General features: G+C 34.5%; 1 protein-coding gene across 1 annotated transcript in view; it reads left to right on the forward strand.

Annotated features, from left to right (window-relative positions):
• The first annotated feature begins 3617 nt into the window (after positions 1-3617).
• Positions 3618-23007, forward strand: part of LOC134529453 (coronin-1B) — a 101713-nt gene continuing 82323 nt past the window's right edge. The window contains exons 1-2 of the mRNA XM_063363568.1: positions 3618-4008; positions 14080-14277. Of these exons, the coding sequence (XP_063219638.1) occupies positions 14080-14277 (198 nt within the window). The 5' untranslated portion in view covers positions 3618-4008. The remainder of the gene's footprint in view (positions 4009-14079; positions 14278-23007) is intronic.

The following is a 23007-nucleotide window of genomic DNA, read 5'->3' on the forward strand; positions in this document are numbered from 1 at the left end:
TTTGTACAATATTTAGTCACATCTTGAGGACGAGACTTATTTCCGGGAGTCCGGGTCGCGGCGGGGAGGACGCTCGTTCCGCGACGTTCCGGCCAGGCTGCGGCAGGATTTCTTTATGGAATAAAAAGGGGTTCGTGAAAATGGACATCATCGCCTTATCCTTGGTATTACCTACCATTCCTCCTGCCTACGTTACGTTCCCTCCAGGTCCCGTATTTTTCCGGTCCCGGCCACTTTGGCCTGAACTCACTTTATCACCGACGAGAGCTACATGGGCAAATCAGGACATTTCGCAGACAGGAAATTAGGGACCATAGGCTGGGGGATGTCATAGTCTTGCTCTCCCTCTGGTATGGGCAATAACGGCACGTTTTTCTTTTTTCAAAGCGATCCGTCCTTCATTGATTCGATGCATAAGCATCGGCATCTTCAGGATGGATGGTTGTCAGGGAATTTTTTTTATTAGTGTTATTAGACCAGATGGCAAGTTCTGAATGGTAAGCCGTCGATGAAGATGGTTTGTTGTCAGTGACAGCCCTAATTTGGATATAAAGTCAAATCGACGTAGTTTTGTGGTTTCGTAATATTTTTTGTAGATGACGTAGTTGTTGCTGCAGCTAATGGATTAAGATGATAAAAAATTGCCAGAGGCCATCTCCTGGTTTTTCGGTTGGCCGAATACACGGTGCACTTCATATCCAACCTGTCAACTCCAGATTGGTGCAATTATAAAATGAAATTATCTCCGGCTTGTTACTCTTACTGTCGACATAATTGCCGTGATGCATTGATGACAGAAGAATGACAGTCTTGTGTTTTTTTGACACATACAATAAAAGTGTAAATTCTTTGGTAAATCCATATAATGATGACACAAAAACCAATTATCTACAGTTATGTTCCTATTGGAACCGTACAAAGGCTTGGCTAATCGTACTAATGCTTGCGTCGGCTTCTTAAGCTTTCTTTCTTCAGCACTGAGAGTCATCCCGTCACTACCTTTCCCAACATAAATGTAGGCATTTGAAAGGTAAAAATTTCGAGTGTCAGCCAGGCAAACTAATTTTATGCCATATTTGACAGGTTTGTTAGGCATGTACATCCTAAATTTGCATCTTACCCGGAATGTGACTAGAGTCTCTTCGACACAGGCAAAGGCTATAGTTTCGTAAATCTCCTGCCAGTTGTTTATGAACCTGTTGAATATTCCAGAAATCGCAGCGGCCAGATCCTTTTCTTACCTGGTATGTCGGGTACTAGAGTCATCAAATCGTAATGATCTGATTAGGATACTGCACCGTTTTTCGGACATCACAGCGCGATATATTAGCCTGCCTGTAGGCCCTGTGGAAAAAAGTGATGAAAGTGACTCTCCAGGCGATTTGTAAATGCAGCTCAAAAAAAAAAACAATCCTAATAATGCTTTTATTTTATCTATGTCTGTCGGGCGATATGAGTTATCATTGAGTTTGGTATTCTCTCGCATTGAATTCAATTTCATATTAGTCCATGTAACAATGTCCTCGAGAATATCAGGACTAAAAAGATGTCCCCAAACATCTTCAGAGCTGGGATGAAGTACATTTTTCGCGGGGCCTTTGAGTGTGGATGTTTTAATTTTTATAATATTTTGGCTGGAACGGCTGTTTATGGTTTGGGCTGGATCTTTATTCCAAATAAAATTGTTCCTTCCCGTAAAACCCCCTGAAGGAATGCCACTGTCTTGGTTGGCAGGAGACCTCGCCTCTTCTGCTCTCACTGTTTTGGCAGGTTCGTCTTCATCACACGAGAGCTCACGGTCAGAGCTGTGCTGTGACACTTCCTCATCATCTTCCGAAGGAACATAAGAGTCTTCTGACTCCTCATCCGAATGTGTTGCAGAAGCAAGTTCTAAAATTTTTCTGGTCCGCGCAGAAATGTTGCTCTGTGATCTACTCATGTCTGTGCTCTGCTGGTGTCAGCCAATCTAAACAAATGATACAGATTCTATGAATATGATAGAAAAACTGAGTATGAACAAAACAAAATCTAAAAAGTTGTAAAGAGGTATACCGGTCTCATAGATCAGCTATATGATAAAGGGAACACGGGTCTCTGAAACCGGGTGAATAATACACATAAAGAGGAATAACAGTCTGTCAGACCGGGAAGAAACTTACCTTATAGGGACCACCGATCCAGGAGATCCTGTAGGTTTCAGAAAAGCGTTAATGGGCGACCACGAGGTTGAAAGATCCGGACACTGATAACGACTACCTGCTGTCCGAGGATGCTTTGAGACTCTCTTAGAAAAAGGGCGAGGAGGGTCACACCCTGCACGCTCTACAGCTCAAATTCGAAACTATACTGTCCCCACAGGCCGGTGTTCCGTGCAGAGGGTTAATGGGAGATTGTATAACCGATCCTTACACTTGAGACAAGAAAGTAGTGCAATATGTTGACATCGACCCAAGTGTCTCCCCAGCTCCTTCAGGCCGTTATGCCTCGCCAGCGCCATCTCTTGAGCGTGTTGTGCGACGCAAGTGATGGTGACATGCGACGTTTGTTTTCTTTACAGGATTTGACATATTATTTATTGTAAATATATTTTTGTTTTAAGTTTTTGTACATATTTTTGCTTATATTTTATTTTAATTAATTTTTTATTGAAAGGTTTTGTATTTTATAAGTTTTAATTGTTCACTGGGCGCCAAGGCCGTGGCTTCCGCCTGTGACCAATCAGCGTGTTCCGCGGGCTCGCCGAGGAGGGGGAGACGCGGGCGGTCAGGCGCGATAGGGGAGTGGGAGGCAGTCGTGGACCCGGCACGAGAGGCGACGGACATGTTGGTGACACCGCTCCGGGACGGTGAGAAAAGCGGGCGCGGGATTAGCAGTGGTTCTAGAGTTTGACGCGCGGAGACGTTTTCTCAACTTTGCAGTCGAGCTTGTTAATTTGCTATTCAGTCGTGAGCTCCCAACTTGTTATTAGCACGCACGTGTGTCCTGCTCTCAATTTTGGCGAGTCGCGGTTCATTTTTCAAACTAATCATTCGCTGTCATAGGTTCTGTGCTGCTCATTTCTTACAGGCCAGTGAGCTGTACCGTCAGACAGACATCCTTTCGCACGCGGGTCATAAGAATTATATTTCTTACTGTGGAAGTAATAGTCGTCACGGGCGGTACGTCCCGTAATTTTCTTAACCAGAATAGTGCGCGGAACTGGGTTTCGACCCACATAGAAATAGTCACAGGCGGAAACGCGGCAGCCCCATGTAAAGTGTTCAGCGTCTTAAGTATAAAGGACCATCAAACTTTATTCGAGTTGTTCTCATTTCATTTCTGGACACTAAGTCCCTCGGCCACGCGGCCCGAACCCCCCTCTACTGAATCCTGAGTAGCCGGCAGAACAGCAGCATTGTCAGGGACTAGTCGACCAGACCTCGACAATGTATCGCGATACTCACATATGCATGCGATTTTTAATGTCAGGCATGATTATGCTGTTATAGTGAAAATGTCAAACGATATTAGATGAAAAACTTTCCTATGGAAAAAATTATAGTTTTATAATTCCTTCGACATTTTATAGTAACTTCGTGTTTTGCTTGTTACCGATGGCGGTGAATATGTTTAAAAGTGTAGTACTAGAAAGAGAGAGTAAATAGTTTGATTGTTGAGAGTGACAGGGACAGAAAAGGTATTATGTCTTGAAAATGAAAGAGATATTATACCGATTTGGAATTGAATTATAGCATTTATTTTTCACCTGGCTCTTTGCAGCCATTACAGTAAATTGCAAATCAATTTTTATAGCTAGCAGTTTTTCAAATGATGCTCAAAAATGACTCAAGGTGCATGACCAAATATGGCATTGGGAGACTAATCGTTCGTAGGCATGGGATGTTTCCAGGAATTAAGTAGCACGGTGTTTTGTCAGGTTATGCCGAGTTGTTATTGTTGCTGTTTTTTGTAAATATAACTTACATGTGATTTTGTACAGCCATCGTTTAAAGTACACAGTTGTTAAAGGTAAGCAATACGATTGGAAGCGGTAATTTTAAATCGACATAAGGGTGTTTGCCATTTAAAAATTAAATATTATTTTTTAGGTTAGTCTTGTTATTATGGTTGTTATTGAGGATACGTCATATTTTTGTTTTATAATATGTAGAAATATTAAATAATCAAGACATTATTAGGGAGTCCTAACAGAAACTCAAACCTAGTATTGGATTTGAAAATCGTTTTTAAGCTTCTTAGATCAGTTTAGTATATTTAAAATACTGTGAATTAATGTGAACCGATGATTAGGTTATATGCATTAAAGATAGGTTTTCTTACCAACAATACATTTTTACAGTATTTTAAATGTACCTAACCTAACCAATAGTTAATTGAGTAATTTTTGTTTAACATACTTGAAATATTACCCTTTTATAGTGTCATTACCAAAAATTACGAATGTTCACTGTTTTTTTAAAGCTTTTATGGAAGAGTCCCTCTAGTTCATTACTATACCATTCGATAACTTAATTATAAAATGTGACCAAGTTTGAATCAAAAACATTTTGTGGTTCATTATAAAGTTTACAGAATTGAAGTAGCGGTAAATATTTACAATCGCGGTAGATGCCAAAAATAATGCTAAAAATCCGAAAATACTTTTATTCTAGGCACTTTCACTTCCTCTTTTAAAATCAACCGGCGGAGATAAGAAATTCCAAATACTTTAGGAGATATCGAATTTTTTAATTTCATTATATGTAGAGTCGCGGTAGATGCCAAAAAAAAAATGTAAAAAATCCTAAAATACCTTTATCATATGCTCTTCAACTTCCTCTTTTCATTAAAAGCGGCGGAGATAAGAAATTCCAAATACTTTAGGAGATATCGAATTTTTTAATTTTGCAATACAAGACCTGTGGAACCATTCGAGCGGCGCCATTTTTGTTATTTTGCCGTGTTCGTGAATACGTGAATCGTGAATGCGTAATTAATAAAATGGTTGATTAGGTCAGGTCAGTTACATTATTAATACTTTCAAACTAAGCCGACATTAAAAATTATTTTGTGAATTAATTTTAATGGCTGTTTAGTTTTAAAATATTTATAATGTAACTGACCTGACCAAACAAACCCGGACAGAGGGTGAACAGTAAACTAAAATGGTCGATTAGGTCAGGTCAGTTACATTATTAATACTTTAAAACTAAGGTGATATTAAAAATAATGTGAATTAATTTTAATTATTCTTTAGTTTTAAATTATTTATAATGTAACTGACCTTACCTAACAAACCCGTAACAAAGGATGTACAGTAACAACTCACGTAATTTTTTTTGTTACTTATTACTTGCGCAACAATATCAAAATAACAAATAAGACTTTAAAATTAGAAACGTTAAAAACTCACGTAAGTTGGAGGCGGTAATTAAACACCGTTTTAAACAATAATTGAACTAAATAATCACGTATTAGTTCATTTGAATTCTGGCCTATCACGAACAATCACGTGACATCATTATCCAATAAAAAAATAGATACTCGTTCTCGTACGTAAACAAGAAACAATGGTACACGCACGCCACAGGAATGCGCTGGTTTTGTGCTGAAATTTAAAAATTCGATATCTCCTAAAGTATTTGGAATTTCTTATCTCCGCCGCTTTTAATGAAAAGAGGAAGTTGAAGAGCATATGATAAAGGTATTTCAGATGTTTAGCATTTTTTTTGGCATATACCGCGACTCTACATATGATGAAATTAAAAAATTCGATATCTCCTAAAGTATTTGGAATTTCTTACCTCCGCCGGTTGTTTTCAAAAGAGGAAGTGAAAGGGCACAGAATAAAAGTATTTTCAGATTTTTAGCATTTTTTTTGGCATCTACCGCGATTGTAAATATTTACCGAAGTAGCATATAAATACCTACTATCTACTTCTGTAAGTGACTTCTTAAATTGGCAATTATCGGTTGTCGCAGCGTTTTAGATTGGATAGAAAACATGGTTTTCACACACTGCACTTGTACCTAAATTTACCCTGAAGTTATCGTTTCTTAATTCCTACTAGTTTGTGAAAAATAATAGTTTATGTCTTACATTACTATACCAGTTTTGGGCGTCGTAGCTTTGGGGAACGAAAAGTAAATAAAAATGGAAAATATGTTCTTAAAGTACTAGAGACGTCTCTAAATATACCCTGTAAACATGGTTTCTGAATTCCTACTGGTTCGTTAAAAATAAAACTTTTAAGCTTACATTACAATACCTACGTTTTCACACTGCCGCTGCCATTCATTGTTTACCCGCAATCCTGTATCTCTTTGTTTAGCACAACTGTTACCAACTTCCACTTCATGTATTGAAGGTTATCCCTTGATCCTGAAGGATTGATCCTGATGGCATGATTCTGTTGGCTTGATCCTGTGGTACATGATGCTTGCACATAACTCTAAAACCATTTGTCCTAGAAGGCTGAAATTTTTATCATTCTCTTTAGAATGATGAGGGCTTTAATTGGACATTAACTTGAGTATATCACATCACTTTATGTTTTTTCCAGATAATAACTCTAAAACATTTTTTATAAAAAACAAAAATCAGAATTTTTAATTTTGATAAAAAAATATAAATTTTATCCAAACCTCTTAAGTAAGTTGTGTACAAAGTTTCATGATGGTATTCCAATGGTATCATATTGAAATTATTTTTTATGAAAATTTTTGTGTGTGAAAATTCTGCTAATTCATGATTTGATACATTATAAAAAAATCTTATCTAACTTTTCTTAAATTTAAACTTGTCTTAATAATTGATTCCCCATTATGCCATAAAAATTTACTTAAGAAAAGTTAAGTCTAAAAATAGGGTGATAATAGTTTCTTTGGTAAATATAACAACTGTACCTAACAGTAGTTACTTAAGCTGTGACATGTGTCTTTCCTGTCTTAACTTGCAACCCTTAGCTTCCTCCTACTAGGGCTCTTGACTTCAGTTATTGTGTTGTGAGTTGTCTCTTGAGTGAACAAGTGCTCTGTGCAAGTTCATAATATACAAATGGATAAACAGTGGGGTAAATATTGTTGCAATCCTTTTAATAAAGACAGGCATTGGGTAACAAAAAACCTAAGGAATGTCACACCATGGATGACATAGCTAAATTATATTATTGAAGATGGAATGAAAATTTGCACTTCTTACAGCTTAGAGTTAAGTAAGAAAGTTATAGAAATATTCATGATGAACAATTGGCTGAAAATGTAAATACAAAAAAAAAACAGGCTGCAGCAAAGATGATCCTGAATATATGGATATAGAATCAGGCATATATTTTTTAAATACCTCATTGACATCAATATGAGAATCACCTGTTGTTAAAATAAAATGTAAATCAAATAAGAAATACTGCAAAGAAAAACTTGACAAAATTAAATTAAGATTAATGAATCTTTTTCCCAAGCTGGCAACATAGACGAGGATAACAAGAATCCACCAGAAAACTTGTAGACAGAAATTCTTAAGCAGCTGAAAGAAAAATTTGAAACAGCAAGCAAGAGTGAAAAACTTAACATTTTAACAATCTTACCAACCAGTTGGTCTTGTGTAAGAATGGAACGTGAATTAGGTATTAGTAATTATATGGTGAGGAAAGCAAAAAAAAACTCGTTGAAGAAAAGGGAGTGCTATGAACACTGGATCCTAAACCTGGGAAAACTCTACCTTGTGAAACAGGTTTGTTGGTAACAGAATTTAATAATCACGACAAAGTGAGTAGGCAAGTGACTAGAAAAAATGATTGTCTCCATACCTCCATGGGTAAGGACACTGAAAATAAGCCAATCCATGTTCAAAAAAGGGTGATTTTGGGAAATATGCGTGAAAATTACAATATTTTAAAATCGAAATTCCTTTATTTAAAAATTGGCTTTTCATAGTTTTAAGAACTGAGGCTGAAGAACTGCATTATTGCTGGTGCCAGTGGTGCTCATTCTGTGTGTGTTTGCACTGCACACCAGAATATAAAACTCATGTTTTCAGGAGGTAGGTTAAATAAATTGACACTTCCTGCCTCTGAAAGTTCTCTATTGAGTTACAATGATTGTATGGTTAAAGTTATGTGCAATCCACCATACAGGCATGCTTCCAAAATGAATGTGGCTACTGTCCTGATATTGAGGAATTTAAAGAAGCTTGAACTGTTTTTTTCGAGGAGTAAATGGACATCACTTACAAACAGTTGATTATTGTTGACAGATGCAATTTTGAAACATTTACCAAACCATTTGATGAGTTTGTTCAAGAATTTGGCAATCAATTGATTAACCTTAAAAAAATATTACTTTGTTGCTAAACAACAATCAATATTTTTCTCTGAAAAAAAAATCTTTGTTGGAAGAAAGTGAAGCTGTAGTAAAATTAGATTTTGCCGGAAATTATTTGTTTGTTCTACAAGATTAGGCTCAAGGGTTTCATTGGAACAATTCTATGGCTACTGTTCACCCTTTTTTTTTTTCTTCGTATGGGTCATTCCATATCAAATCAACCAGAGGCTTTAACCTCTACACCTTCGATTTTCACGTTTTTTTGTATATTGGTAATATCAACTAAATACATTATAAAACTATTTTTTCTAATAAAAAAATTTTAGTTTTTTTTGTATAAATTTTTGAAAATTGCAAAAATAGCCAATTTTAGCAATGTTTTGGATCACTGAAATACTTGTAGGTTTCCAACTAATGGTGCTAGAAGGCTGTTTGACAGCTCATTTTAAAGATCATTGAATGGGCTTTAATTTGATATGTAACATGACCAACTTCAGAAAAAGAAATAATTTTAATTTGTTTTCAAAATTTTTAATATTGAATTTCTAAAAAACACCATTTTAGATTTTTTTTTAAAAAAAGTATGTTATTCCTACATATATTGGTTAGATTTGTGCCAAATTTCAAGGTGGAGAATCAATGGGATCATGAGTAAATAAAAATGAGAAGTTTAGTAGATGCTTAAGGGGGCATGGTAGATAAATAAATGCTTTAAGCGTCAGTTTGACGTTAGAGTTTTTTGGAAGACAACATTGAAAAACTGCAAAACAACAATCCTACATAATGTTATTTGCCAACTTTATTAGCAGACGTCCCAAAAAGACAATTCTCGAGCGTTGTTTCTTCCGCAGCAATTAAATGTTCGAAATTACCAAGGCAGAAGTTTTGTCTTCAAGTAACCTTCAGTTTTTAATTAATTCATTTAGCTCAGGTTTAGATACCATGCTGCCTTAAGAAATAGTTGCAGCAAGGAAGAGTAGCATAATTTTACATCAAATTTTGACTTAGTAAAGTATTCAAATTTTATTGTTATAGACTAAATTTTTTTACAAATTATAAAACCCGGATAACAAATCTTACCTTACATTCATCCAGTGTTCTTTGATTAAACATTTGATCAATATGATAATACAAAGCACGTGATCTTGCTGAACAGATGTAGCCTAAGTTCAAAGCACATGATCTTGCTGAAAGGATGTAGCCTAAGTTATAACTGACAAAACATGTTACTGTGAAATACGATAACTTTTGGTGGCTTGCATGTATATTGGCAAAAAATAATGAGAATAATGAAGTTAAAGTCAGTTTTTTACATCCCAAAGAACCTGCTGCTTCCTTTTTTTTATCCAACACCAAGAGCCGATATACTAGACATTAGAAATGAAGATCTTAAAAAGGCTGAACCTTGTACAGCAACTGGGAGAACTTTTACACTCACTAAAGAAGAGATTGTAGACATCACACCTGCTTGAACGAAGTATGCCACAACCTAAGTGAAAACTGTAAATAATTAAATATATACTAAACAGATTTTTTTCATGAGCAATTATATGTTTTGTCAGTTATAACTTAAGCTACATCCTTTTAGCAAGATCATGTGCTTTGAACTTAGGCTACATCTGTTCAGCAAGATCACGTGCTTTGTATTATCATATTGATCAAATGTTTAATCAAAGAACATTGGATGAATGTAAGGTAAGATTTGTTATCCATGTTTTATAATTTGTAAAAAATTTTTAGTCTATAACAATAAAATTTGAATACTTTACTAAGTCAAAATTTGATGTAAAATTATGCTACTCTTCCTTGCTGCAACTATTTCTTAAGGCAGCATGGTATCTAAACCTGAGCTAAATGAATTAATTAAAAACTGAAGGTTACTTGAAGACAAAACTTCTGCCTTGGTAATTTCGAACATTTAATTGCTGCGGAAGAAACAACGCTCGAGAATTGTCTTTTTGGGACGTCTGCTAATAAAGTTGGCAAATAACATTATGTAGGATTGTTGTTTTGCAGTTTTTCAATGTTGTCTTCCAAAAAACTCTAACGTCCAACTGACGCTTAAAGCATTTATTTATCTACCATGCCCCCTTAAGCATCTACTAAACTTCTCAGTTTTATTTACTCATGATCCCATTGATTCTCCACCTTGAAATTTGGCACAAATCCAACCAATATATGTAGGAATAACATACTTTTTTTAAAAAAAAAAATCTAAAATGGTGTTTTTTAGAAATTCAATATTAAAAATTTTGAAAACAAATAAAAATTATTTCTTTTTCTGAAGTTGGTCATGTTACATATCAAATTGAAGCCCATTCAATGACCTTTAAAATGAGCTGTCAAACAGGCTTCTAGCACCATTAGTTGGAAACCTACAAGTATTTGAGTGATCCAAAACATTGCTAAAATTGGCTAGTTTGGCATTTTTCAAAAATTTAATACAAAAAAACTACTCAAGATATAAATTAAAAAAAAATGGATTTATAATGTATTAAGTTCTTATTATCAAAATACAAAAAATCATATAAATCTGAAACATGAATTTTCTAAATTAATTTTTCTTTGGTTGATTTGATATGGAATGACTCGTATATTTCAAGGAAAGCAATCAAGAAACAGGAAAACAAGAGCTAGTTCACCAGTTTTATATTTAAATCAGACTGCCTAACACACAAACTGTCATTTTTCATGCTTTCCAGAAAAAAGTTAATTTTATTTCTGAGAAATTATTTTCCAAATTTGAAAAAGCTGTACTATTTTTTAGATGATTCAGCTGCACAGTACAAAAATTGTAAGAATTTTCTGACTCTTATCTATCACAAAGAGTACTTTGATGGACTTGATGCCGACTGGCACTTTTATGCTATATCACAAAGGGAGTTTATGATGGGAGTTGGGGGTATGGTAAAAAGGCTTGCTGCCAAAGCTATTCTCCGAAATCCACTAGAAAACCAAATTCTAACACTTTTTTAGCTTTTTCAGTGGGGTGTGGAAAATTTTCCATCCATCACATTTTCTTGTGTAACCTATGAAGAGTTTATAAATGTAGAAAAGATTCTAACAACAAGGTTAAAAAAAGCTGTGGCAGTCTCTAGGACCCAGAAATTCCATCCCCTAGATCTAAATAAGGTCAAAACCAAAATTTACTCATTTTCTAATAATTCCGAAACACATAGGGTACAGAACAGCTCTGGTGATAGACATTCCATTTGAAGAAATTGTGGGTTTTGTCGCTTGTGCTTATGATAGGAGTGGTGGTTGGCGCATGTTGACTCAAAAGATGATGTTGAAAAAGAAGTTCGTGTTTCCTTTCTTCTCCCAAATGCTCCATCGCCATCATGCACATATCCTAGGAGAGCACTATTAGCACTGCTAATAAACTATATTTTGTGCAAATTAAATACAACCACAGCAACAGGTAGAACCTATCAAGTTCCAGCATATGAGAAGGCCGAAGCAGCACAAGTTTTGGCAAAGAGAACTCATCTTTACTAATTTGAAGTGTTAAAAGAAGAAAAATAAACTTTTCCTTGAGTGTAAAGTAAGTTGAATTTTTTGTTTGGATAAAATGGGTAAAATTAAATTTCAGTTAAAATAAAATTAAGTGTTGTTTAAAAGATTAATTTTTTTAGGCTAAAAAGTAACGCCTTAACATAATTTCTATGTGCATTAATTTACACAAAAAGTCATTTCAATATGATACCATTGGAATACCATCTTAAACTTTGTACGTAACTTACTAAATTGGTTTGGCATAAAATATACATATTTTCATCAAAATTAAATTTTTTTTTATAAAAAAATTTTGTTTTAAGTTTTTAAGAAAAAAAAAGATGTGGTACACTCAAATTATATAAAATTTGAGGCCATTGTTAACTAAAGAGAATGATACAAATTTGAGCTTTCTAGGAGAGACAGTTTTAGAGTTACATGCTTTTAAAAACATCAAAATGTTCCTACAAACAGGAGTTTTATTAATTTTCAAAAATTTATAATTCACAAACCAAAGGAGATAGGAAATTGTCTGCTAAGCTAATACTATCTCATAAAAAAAATCATAAAGATCTGAAGACATCATGTTTTGCCCATTGGTTGATTTGATCTGGAATGACCCCGATACTGATTTTTCATTATCTATGAAATTATGTCTGTAGATGTACAACTTATGGTGGTATCAGGAAAACTAACGGCGTACCCTATTTTTTATTAAAAATAATTTTTCTGGGAAATAACAGTTACATGATAAGTGGTAAATTATGGGGAATAAAATACAGGTATCGCAAAATAGAGTTGACCGTGTGGGACTGTATTCTTATTCACGATACTGAGAAAATAGCTAGAAAATTCTTACTTTCAATAAATTAAATACCGGTATCTCAAAATAGAGTTGTCCGGGTGGAACTGTATTCTAGTTCACAATATCTTTAAAACATAGAGAAAAGTATTGCTTTCAAAAATTAAACACTGGTATCGTTTTTCCTTGCTTATCCCGTAAGACTGTAGCTATAGTAATATCGTAACCAACCTCTATCTCAGGATACACTGTTCTGTCCAGACTATATTAAAGTATTTATAATGTAGCTGACCTAACCTAACCTACTATTCACTTCGTTATCATTACTTGAACAAATGCTAACCTGATATATTAAATTTCACATCTTACTTAACCCTTACATCAACACCTTCATTCAACATACACGCTTAATTCTTCCATCCACACTATTGTACATATCTGACTTAACCTCTTTTTGGAAATACATAATTTTGCCTCTACTTTTTTCTAGTTAACCAATCCCGACATAGTTTATTAACATTTTACACGTATTCCTTGCCAACATTTTTTAATTTTTCCATAATCTATCCTTATTAAAACAATAAACATTATACATCACACCCAGACTATAACTTCAATTATGGCCACTAACTCACAAAGCAAAGAAGAGATGCAATTTTCACCTATGATGGCAAATATGCAAAAAAAAATTTTTAGCAATACTTTTAGTACCTACTCACATGTGATGTTTAACATCTAACCTCTGTAACAAGCAAATTAATGTTCTCATGTTCGAAGTACTCTTTTAATACAAATATAACTACTTCCCAGACAATGAAACATCTACTAATCAACACTGTCAACTTCATTGCTACCAAATCATGAAATCATACTTGATCCCAACCTCATCACCTAATCATATGTCATTATTTCCCCTACTTCTTTTTGACATGTAAACAGCTTTTGTGTTTCCTGGTATTGCCATCTAGAAAATACCCAAATTTTATTCTCCTAAGTGTTAGAAATTGGTTGCATGTAAATTAGTCATTGCTTGTCATGGATTCTACTAAATAAGCCTACTGTATGAAGCTGTGATACAAGAAATGCATGGTTTACTTGAATTCAGTTATGTGCAAATATGTAATTCTTTGATGAAACATATGTTTCATTGTGACCCTCACTGAATCTATTTAACCATAGTGTACATATGTATTACAATAAATTCCAAACTAAAATTGACCAATAGATTCACCATTTTAATATAGTTATTCCTAAAATAATTTTTTCTTATTCACTGGGGTAGCTAATAAAGTTAGAACAGGTCATATAGATACCTATCTTGTATGTATTCCTAGGAAGTATTTCTTATATCATTGATAAATTTAATAAATAATAATGAATATTAATTTAAAAGTTAACATCTTTCTTTCAGCTATTAATGAAAATACTGCTTTTCAAATTTTATTAGGCACACATGTTGATCTTTTTTGATGTGGTTTCAGATGTCTTTCAGAGTGGTGAGGAGTAGTAAGTTCCGTCATGTGTATGGGACTCCATTTAAGCGAGAACAGTGTTATGATAACATAAGAGTCTCAAAATCATCATGGGATTCTACATTTTGTGCAGTCAATCCAAAATTTCTTGCCATTATTGTTGAATCAGCTGGTGGAGGTGCATTCGTGGTTTTACCGCTTAGTAAGGTAAGTTATTATTGCTGATTATTAATGCATGATTATTATTGATAAGAATGATTTTGTGTGATATTTTGTACAAATGTATATAAAAAATTGTAAACACTGGTATTTCTTGGTGGTTTTAAAGTGTTCATCTTCAACAACCGGTCAATATTTTTGTGGTAGACGTTTGAATTGAACGCTAAATATTCTACTTTCATTGAATAAATATTTGAAAAAAATTGTGTTCTCTCAGAAAATCTTGCATGATTGATATTTGAGCACTGTTTCCTTTTAAAAGAAACATTTTGTTTGTATTTATTAACAGTAAATAAAATAGTAGAAGTTATATGAATGAGCAGTCACACAATTGAACATTTTATTTTCTATATTATAGAGATGAAACATAATATAGTAATTTTTGTTAAGATATTCACTCTCTTATTAAAACAAAAATATTAATTCATCTTCTAATCCAATTTTAACAAAATATTTCAGCTTTTCATGCATGGGCAATGGCTTAAAAAAAGTTGAGGTTACCAACTATGTATCCATTAGGTTAAGGTGTATAACATTTTTTGAATTATTAAAAATATATATTATATGATATACACATTTATTTAATTTTAATAATTTATTGTTAAAGATCAGTTGTAAAATTAAAAGTAATGCTGTTTTTTTTAAACTTAATCTCCACAGTGGTTTGAGTAGTGGGTTCTTTAACCTCTCACCAAAGTAATTATGTTCATTTTCCAGCAGGGTCAAACCTGGGTTTTTCGCAGATGGGAAATGTGACAGACATTGCAATGAGACTGTGGGTTTTCTCAAAGCACACACTCTCCCCCCCCCCCCCCCCCCATCTATGCAGTCAATCTATGCTTCATTTCCATCTCATTTTCCTTATTTTTTTTTGATATTACATCCATTTGCTATTGGGCTACCACCCTGTGGCAAAAGTCCTCTCTCCACTTCACTTTCCCTCCACTAAGGTTTATCAAGGTTTCTCCATAGGCCCTTTACACCTCTCACCTTCAACACCTTTTCCTCCAGCCCATTTCATGCCCACCCTGTCCTCTTTCTGTTTGTCTCCACTCCCTCTGTATCTTCCACTCAGGTCTCTCCTTCCTCTCTACCCTCCTCTACACAACCTTTATACCATCTTCAGAAAACTTTACCAGTTTTACACCCTCCTCCTCCTGAAATGTTTCGCAACCCAGCTCCATTATCATCTTCGAAAGCCTATGCATCTCTTCTCTTGAACTTTCCTTCTCCTCTGCATACCCATGACATATCTCTCTGCCCTAGACTGCACCTTCTCCAGCTCTTTCACCAAAGTCACCAACTAATAATCCCAATTTCAACAGGTGTTACATTCTAAGTCATTCATACATACTATATAATTATTATGTGGCTTACATTAGCTATTTGTTAACAAACAACCAATGTCAACTATAAATAGTGGGCTCTGATTATGAGAGGGAGGAATAATGAGGCCCTGATTATGAGAAGGAGGAGTAGTGAGCCCTGGTTATGAGAAGGAAGAATAATGGTTCCTGATTATAAGAGGGAGGAGTAGTGGGCCCTGGTTATGGGAGGATGAGTAGTGGGACTTGATTATGAGTGGGTGGAGTAGTGGGCCTTGATTATGAGTGGGTGGAGTAGTGGGCCCTGGTTTTGAGAGGGTGGAGTAGTGGGCACTGGTTATGGGAGGGATGAGTAGTGGGCCCTGGTTATGAGTGGGTGGAGTAGTGGGCCCTGGCTATGAGAGGAATGAGTAGTGGGCCCTGGTTATGAGTGGGTGGAGTAGTGGGCCCTGGCTATGAGAGGAATGAGTAGTGGGCTTTGATTATGAATGGGAGCAGTAGTGGGTTCTGGTTATCAGAGGGATGCTTAGTGTGCTCTAGTTATGAGAGGGAGGAGTTGTGGTGTTTTTTTAGTGGCTTGAAGATAAGCAGTTGGTGATCATGATTAATCTCTTTTGTTCTGCTTTTGCTTTATGTTATGTGATGTGCAGAATCAAACTAAAGCTTCCAAAAACCTACTTTGTTGGTGACGAACTGAAATAACTGACATTGTGAAAAACTGAGAGTAATTTGGCATTTAATATAATAATCATGTGCAGTATCCTTGATGGTAGAAATGGGAAAAAGTTAGCAAGACTGATACTACTTAAAAAACAAGCACATTTGGAATGAAATATGAGGGCTTGAGGCTCTGCACATCACGGCATGATGTTGGGCGGGGGGGAGGATGAGGAGTGGGGTATTGAAGGCAGGTGGCCATGTTGCCAGCTCCTTCCTGGAAGGTTATCAACCCCTTCAAAGCTGTGGGCGAGGAAGACTAACACGGCTTGTGTCAACCTCTCACTCTTTCCGCTTGTGGCACAGTCGTTCATTTACAGCTGAACCACTAGTCAACTTCTGTCGAGAGGTTCTGGGTTCTACTACTGAATAAGCATGGTTGTGTGAGGCGTTTTGAACTGTTTTACTTAAGTTCACACAGTGCCTCCAGATTAACATATGGCATAGAATTGGTGGCATTACATTTTAAAAAATTTTTAACCCACATAGCTTCTTCACGTATAAGCTACATACAGATCAATTTTAAAAATCTTTGGAATTCTGATGGAATTACAATTGTTTTAACATTGATCAGTACGTGCAGAGGCGCTACGTGCTGGACAAACATATTCAAGCAAAAAGAACTGACAAGTGAAGCAAATGCTTTTACATACAACATTCAAATAGTTGGTGGTAGAGATCTAAAATAAAAGAACATATTTTGTGAGTTTTGATTTTTAAATATTTAACTTAATTTTTATTTTTGAGTACCTTTTTTAAGTTTAGTTTATTCAAATTATTACATCTTATTTGTGTGTGCTATGAGATCTGTTCGCCATTAGTTTGGAGTCAAACTCGATCTTAGAAATTCTTTTTAATGTTAGTTTTTATTATGAAAAGAAGTAGGACATAAAACACAAACAAGAATTATTCTACATGCCGCCGTGTTGTAAAAAAAGGAGTTCCCCAATAAGACTCCTTTCTTGAAAAATAATTTTCACTTTTGCATTAAAATTTTTCTGAAAAAAAATTTTTTTTACCTTTATTATCTTTCTTGCAAATATTTTTATAAATAATTATTGTGTAGCAAATGTTTTAAATTAAACACAACATTTATTGTGTGATGATTGTCTATGAATCACTTATTTTGGCATAAGAACCACTCTTGGCACACAAATTATACCTATCGTGGAGAAACTAATAATGCATTTGTATTTAATAGCATAAACTATTGAAACTAAAGATACTATTTGTTCAACTACTTATCAGAGAGTGTTGTGATGCATAGGAAAAACTTATACTGCTTACAATTGTACACAAAACTTGCAAAATTATTTGTGGTTATTCTAACACGAACCACTTAAAAATAATATTGTAATTTCGAATATATTTTATGCTTGGGTATAAATAATTTGTAATACAATAAAGAATACAAATTAAATTTGTACAGGAAAGCAAGGATTTAATCTGAAAAATATAATGAAATTAAATAACTATATTAACATGAGGGTCCTATCAGTAATTTACCCACATCCTGCTATAAATTGATTGACTTTAATTTTGTAATATTGGATACTAGTTAAATAACACTGTTATAGCATTACTTAAAAATTCTTTTTAAATTAATTACAATGAAACTAGTGTTGCATAGAACAATTGGGTGTCCAAAATGTTGATTTCAATGTTTATTTAGGAGTATTAGTTGTACATTTAAATAGTACTACTCTTTATTCAGAAATGAAAATTAGTACATTAAACAAACAAAACAAATAAGACATTACTTTTCCAGGAATATTTTGTGGTTTTTAAATCACAAATGCATGAAAACATTTCACAATTGTAAAATTGTGATGTATTATGTTAACAAAGGAAATGAAACAGACATTTTTTTCACAAATTAAAGTTTGTGACCATTAAATTACACAAAGAAAATGAGACTTTTTGGCTCTATAAAAGTTCTTCAGCAAACTTTAGCATTCATCAATAAAAGAGGCTTTAATGGTTTATATTTGCTGATTAAAAATTACTGTGAAATAGTGTGAATGGTTGGTTAGTTTGCTACATAAAAAAATACTGTGAAATGGTGTGAACAGTTGGTTAGGTTAAATTACCTCTGTTAATTTTATTTTGGTAATTCATAATGATTTTACAGTATTTTTAATGAAGCTGAAGGGTGCTGGGTTCAAATTCATGGTAGGAATATAACCCAACTACCTCCAAGGTGCGTCCAACAATATTACCAATGATTGAATTATAAACAAGGTCTTGTGCTACAACAGGAAGTGTGTATAGATATGTAATACCTTCCCTAAGACTTACACGTAACCACGCTACATAAAAATAATTAGCAACATTTTTTCAGATCCACTATTATCAATCTTTAGAATTTTACTCATACTATAATTTTCAAGGATAACATGTACTGAGCATTATAAAAAGAATACTAAAGATAATATCTATAGAACCTTCAGATATAATACCTATGTATCAAACATAATACTCATTCAAATTCTCTTCATTGATTAGGTACATTATATCTCCTACTTAGAAGTTTTAACATCAATTTCATACATAAATATGAATAAATAAAACACTCAATTGCGGATGGCCTTAAATACTCATAAAGTATCTATGTGACAGGAAACGAGCAAATTAACGACACAATAAATATAATGCAATAAAATGATATGATCAGCAAGTCTTATTAACGTTTCTATCAGTGAAAGCATGCTGTATACTCATTTTATACATTATTCATGTTTAATAATAATAAATTTTAATTACATATAGAATCATAAAGGGAAGCCTCTAACAAACAATGCAATTAACTACAATATAAGCACATCAGAATCCCATTTCAAAGCAAAGCAAGGTAAATACAAATACAGGTCAACTGCGAGTTCATAGTAAAATGGCAACGTGTAAATGTACGCAGCAGAAACTAATCTGAATGCGATAATTCTCAGGTACGCAAACGGTAGATCTCAAGGCTTTACCAAGAAATTTAAATATATAAAAAAAAGAACATTCAAAATGACTCATTCATATTTAAATTCATTGAGAAAATGTTTAAATAACAACGGATCTCTGCAGACACTAGCGACCGTGATGCATCATGATGCAAAATGGTTCAAAGGACCAAACTGAAACCATTTAACATTAAAGCCAAAAGAAGCTAAATAACGACTGGCTAAAAACAGCAATTTCGAATAAATAACAAAACAGGTACCATGTCCTCTCGTAAGCTCACATTGCACATTTACAATTATGTTACCATAATCCAGAGGAACTATATGACCTGCTACATTCGTTATACCAAGTGATATTGAAAATGGAAAAATTATAACAAAACAGAGCAACAGGTCCCAAGTGCTTATATAGCAAACACCAAAGCCAAGTGTGCATGCGTGCTAACAAGGATTGGGGGTCCACCTATTAAGAGGAGAAGGGATGAGGCAAACTAAATGGATAGGAAAGGAGGGGGTGAAGTGGAGAGGGGGAGGAATCAATGCCCGCGCCGTGTAAAGTTTCTCGATGTAATTATATTACAAAGCTAATCAAACTAACTTAACCACATGTCTACACTGTAGCTACTTATCTTAACGAACCATTTCTATAACTTTCATAAAATTCAACCAAAACACTAAAATACTTTTCTGTTATATCATCAAGACACATGGTAGGTACTAAATAGAACAGTATGCCAACTACTTAACATTTGGTGTAAACAGGGTATAACCAACACAATGTGTACATTTGTAGATGTTTTAATAACAAATAAAGTAAATGTAAACAAAGAGATGGTGCTAAATGTACCTAAAACATTGTAACATTTTTTTTTCATATTATTAATAATAATTTCTTGGCCTAAACTCTACAATTATGAAAATGTAAAGTTTAAGGGCGCCGTCTGGACGATGGAAGGAAGCCACTGTAGACATTTACCTCTATATCTCTCCTTTAGAAAGTACTTGAGATTTTCAATTTTTGTTTGGGCAGGAAAGGAGTAAAAAGAACACTCGACGTCGGTCTGGTGGATTTAAGTTGTCACATACCCACCTTAACACTTTTGCGACCCCGCCAATATCACGAAAATGGCTCTTTTCAACCTATTTTTTTGTGCAGTAAAAACCGTCAGAATTTAAGGAACTCACCAGTCGGACGCGCCCTGTACCTTCTTGCATTGATTCCTGCATTTAAACAGGCATGTCACCGCGGAAAATCTTCTGAGGCACTAATAAAGGTAAACGTATGCACGGGCGAAACTGCTAGCCACCTCGTGGCGCCCTCTGTAGCTGTACCGGCAGCCGGCTGCTATCTCTCCCGCCGCGGTGGCGCGGCGCGTAGACGGTGAGGGGGGGGGGAGGCCTTGACTGCTCAGGGCGATAGTGGCCCTTCTCCTCCTCTTTCCCCTGTCGGAGGAATAACTGAACAAGAACGTGTAAAGGAATTACTGAGTGATATTCACAATGGACCATTTCATGTATTCGGGGACCATTCAAAGTGCAGTGAACGAGAATACTATTGTGATGGTTCTAGAAGCACAGAAGAGAATATAGTTCCAAGTATGAAAGGTATGGGCATGTGGGATGAAATAATGTCAGAAAATAATGTGGTAGTTCATCATGCAGAAAGTTTCTTGAAAAACATGACAACAAATAGAGCTAAGTGTTTTAATAATACAGTTGTAAAGTTTGTTAGTGGTAAAAGAGTCAACTTTTCTCTCCGTGGTGGATACCTTACCAGAAGTGAACTTTCCGTTATTTCGTGCAATGCAGATGGTAACGAACAAGCCGAAATTCACAAAAAATTCACAAATCACAGTCCTGGTGAATATTCAAAAAAAAATATTTTAAAGCAAAAAAAAAATTCTACTGAAAAAAGAAGAAAAGAGGCGCTTGGAAAACCCCACAAAGAATACTAACAAGAAATTAACTTTTCAGAAGACTCACATTATGGCAATGTTTCTCAGATACCAGACATGAATCCTGAAGAATACGAAAAGAAAAAAGAAGAATTTTTGAGAGGACTGCAGTGTGACAGCAAAAAAATTCAGGATATCCAGTCATCAACCACTGGACAAAGGCACTGTATCTTGTGGAAATTTGAAAGAGCAAAGCGTCTGATGGCTTCAAATTTCGGAAAAATTTGTCAAATGAGAGAAACAACACCGCGCTCTAAAACAGTTCAATCTATTTTATATTCAACCTTCTCTGGAAACAAAGCAACTAAATATGGAATTGAGAACGAACCTCATGCAGTCACTCAGCTGGAACAGGAGGTGGGCTTAGTCATAATTCCTTCAGGACTTTTCATTGATGAAAATATACAATTTCTAGCAGCATCGCCTGATGGGCTCATTGGTAGTGATGGCATCATTGAAATCAAATGCCCTGCAACTGCCAAGACTATGCTTCCTGAAACGGTAATTCTGGAGAAAAAAATATTAATTTTTGTGAATTGAAGGATGGAAAAATGCATCTCAAGATCGGTCATATGTACATGTACCAAATTCAGGGACAACTCCATGTTACAGGTCGCTAATTATGCCTTTTTGTCGTTTGGACTCCAAAAGGAATGCTTTTTCAGAAAATCACAAAAGATGACCATTTCTGTAAAAGTTTAATGGAAGAAAAACTTATACAGTTCTACATGAATTCATTACTGCCAGTAACACTAACGTGTCATGATGTAGTCCTTCAATGAAGATATTTAGAAAACACGGTGGTTTTATTTCAACTTAAATATTGGGTTTTACAATGTACTTTTTATAGGAATAGTATTTATACAGGTAATATGCCAAGTGTCATTCTGATTGGAAAATTATGTTTAACAAGAAAACCAGTTTAAATGTGCTCGTGCATATGTGTGTGGTGAGTTTGAGAAAACTGAATGCAGAAGGTGATTTCAAACCGAACATGTAAAATTGGTATCTGCATAAATAAGAAAGTACTTAAAGGTGTGAACATTGTTGGAAAAAATGTTTATTTTGGGATTGTATGTAAATACATTCAAAAATTTAATTAATCTTTAACACAGTTCTATATTTAAAAACAATTTTATATTGTGGGTTATCTCTAGCATTATTTTCTTCTTCTATTTTGTTTGGTTTGTCGATTCTTAGGTATATTTCGAAGAAAGACTACCTGTTATTGAAGCCGTTTCCAAAGTGCGACTGCAGGAAAATTTTAAGATAATTTTTCGTTTAATGTTATATACATACCGAAGCCACCGTGAAATCAAACGTTTGTGTATATATACATATACAATTTATGGACACGATACTGCCATAATTGTGCACAAATCATTTCCAAACTGGTAAATCAAATATAGTAATAAAATTTTGGTCGAATTCTTTAATGGGAATAATCCAGACCAAAGTGGTAAAATGGGGAAAGTTTTGATTAACTTAACAATCGCTTTAAATCCCATAGTATGACAAATACTGCATCGTTTGAACGTATTATAACTCGTAGGAGTAATACCAAAAACCTTTGAATACATTTTTTTGATACGACCAACCATAAATGCAAGGGTCGGAAAAAACATGAGTTTGAGGACAGAAAAGTTCGTAACTTCCTTAGTAGACACATCATCAAATCTGTTAGTATTGTTTGTAAATGTTATAATTTTTAACACAATTTTTTGTCTGAAACAATTTTTGATAAGCCAAACGATTGCTCAAGGGGTTGTAAAT

The sequence above is a fragment of the Bacillus rossius genome, chromosome 2 (assembly GCF_032445375.1).
Source record: "Bacillus rossius redtenbacheri isolate Brsri chromosome 2, Brsri_v3, whole genome shotgun sequence".
NCBI classification, from domain to species: Eukaryota; Metazoa; Arthropoda; class Insecta; order Phasmatodea; family Bacillidae; genus Bacillus; species Bacillus rossius.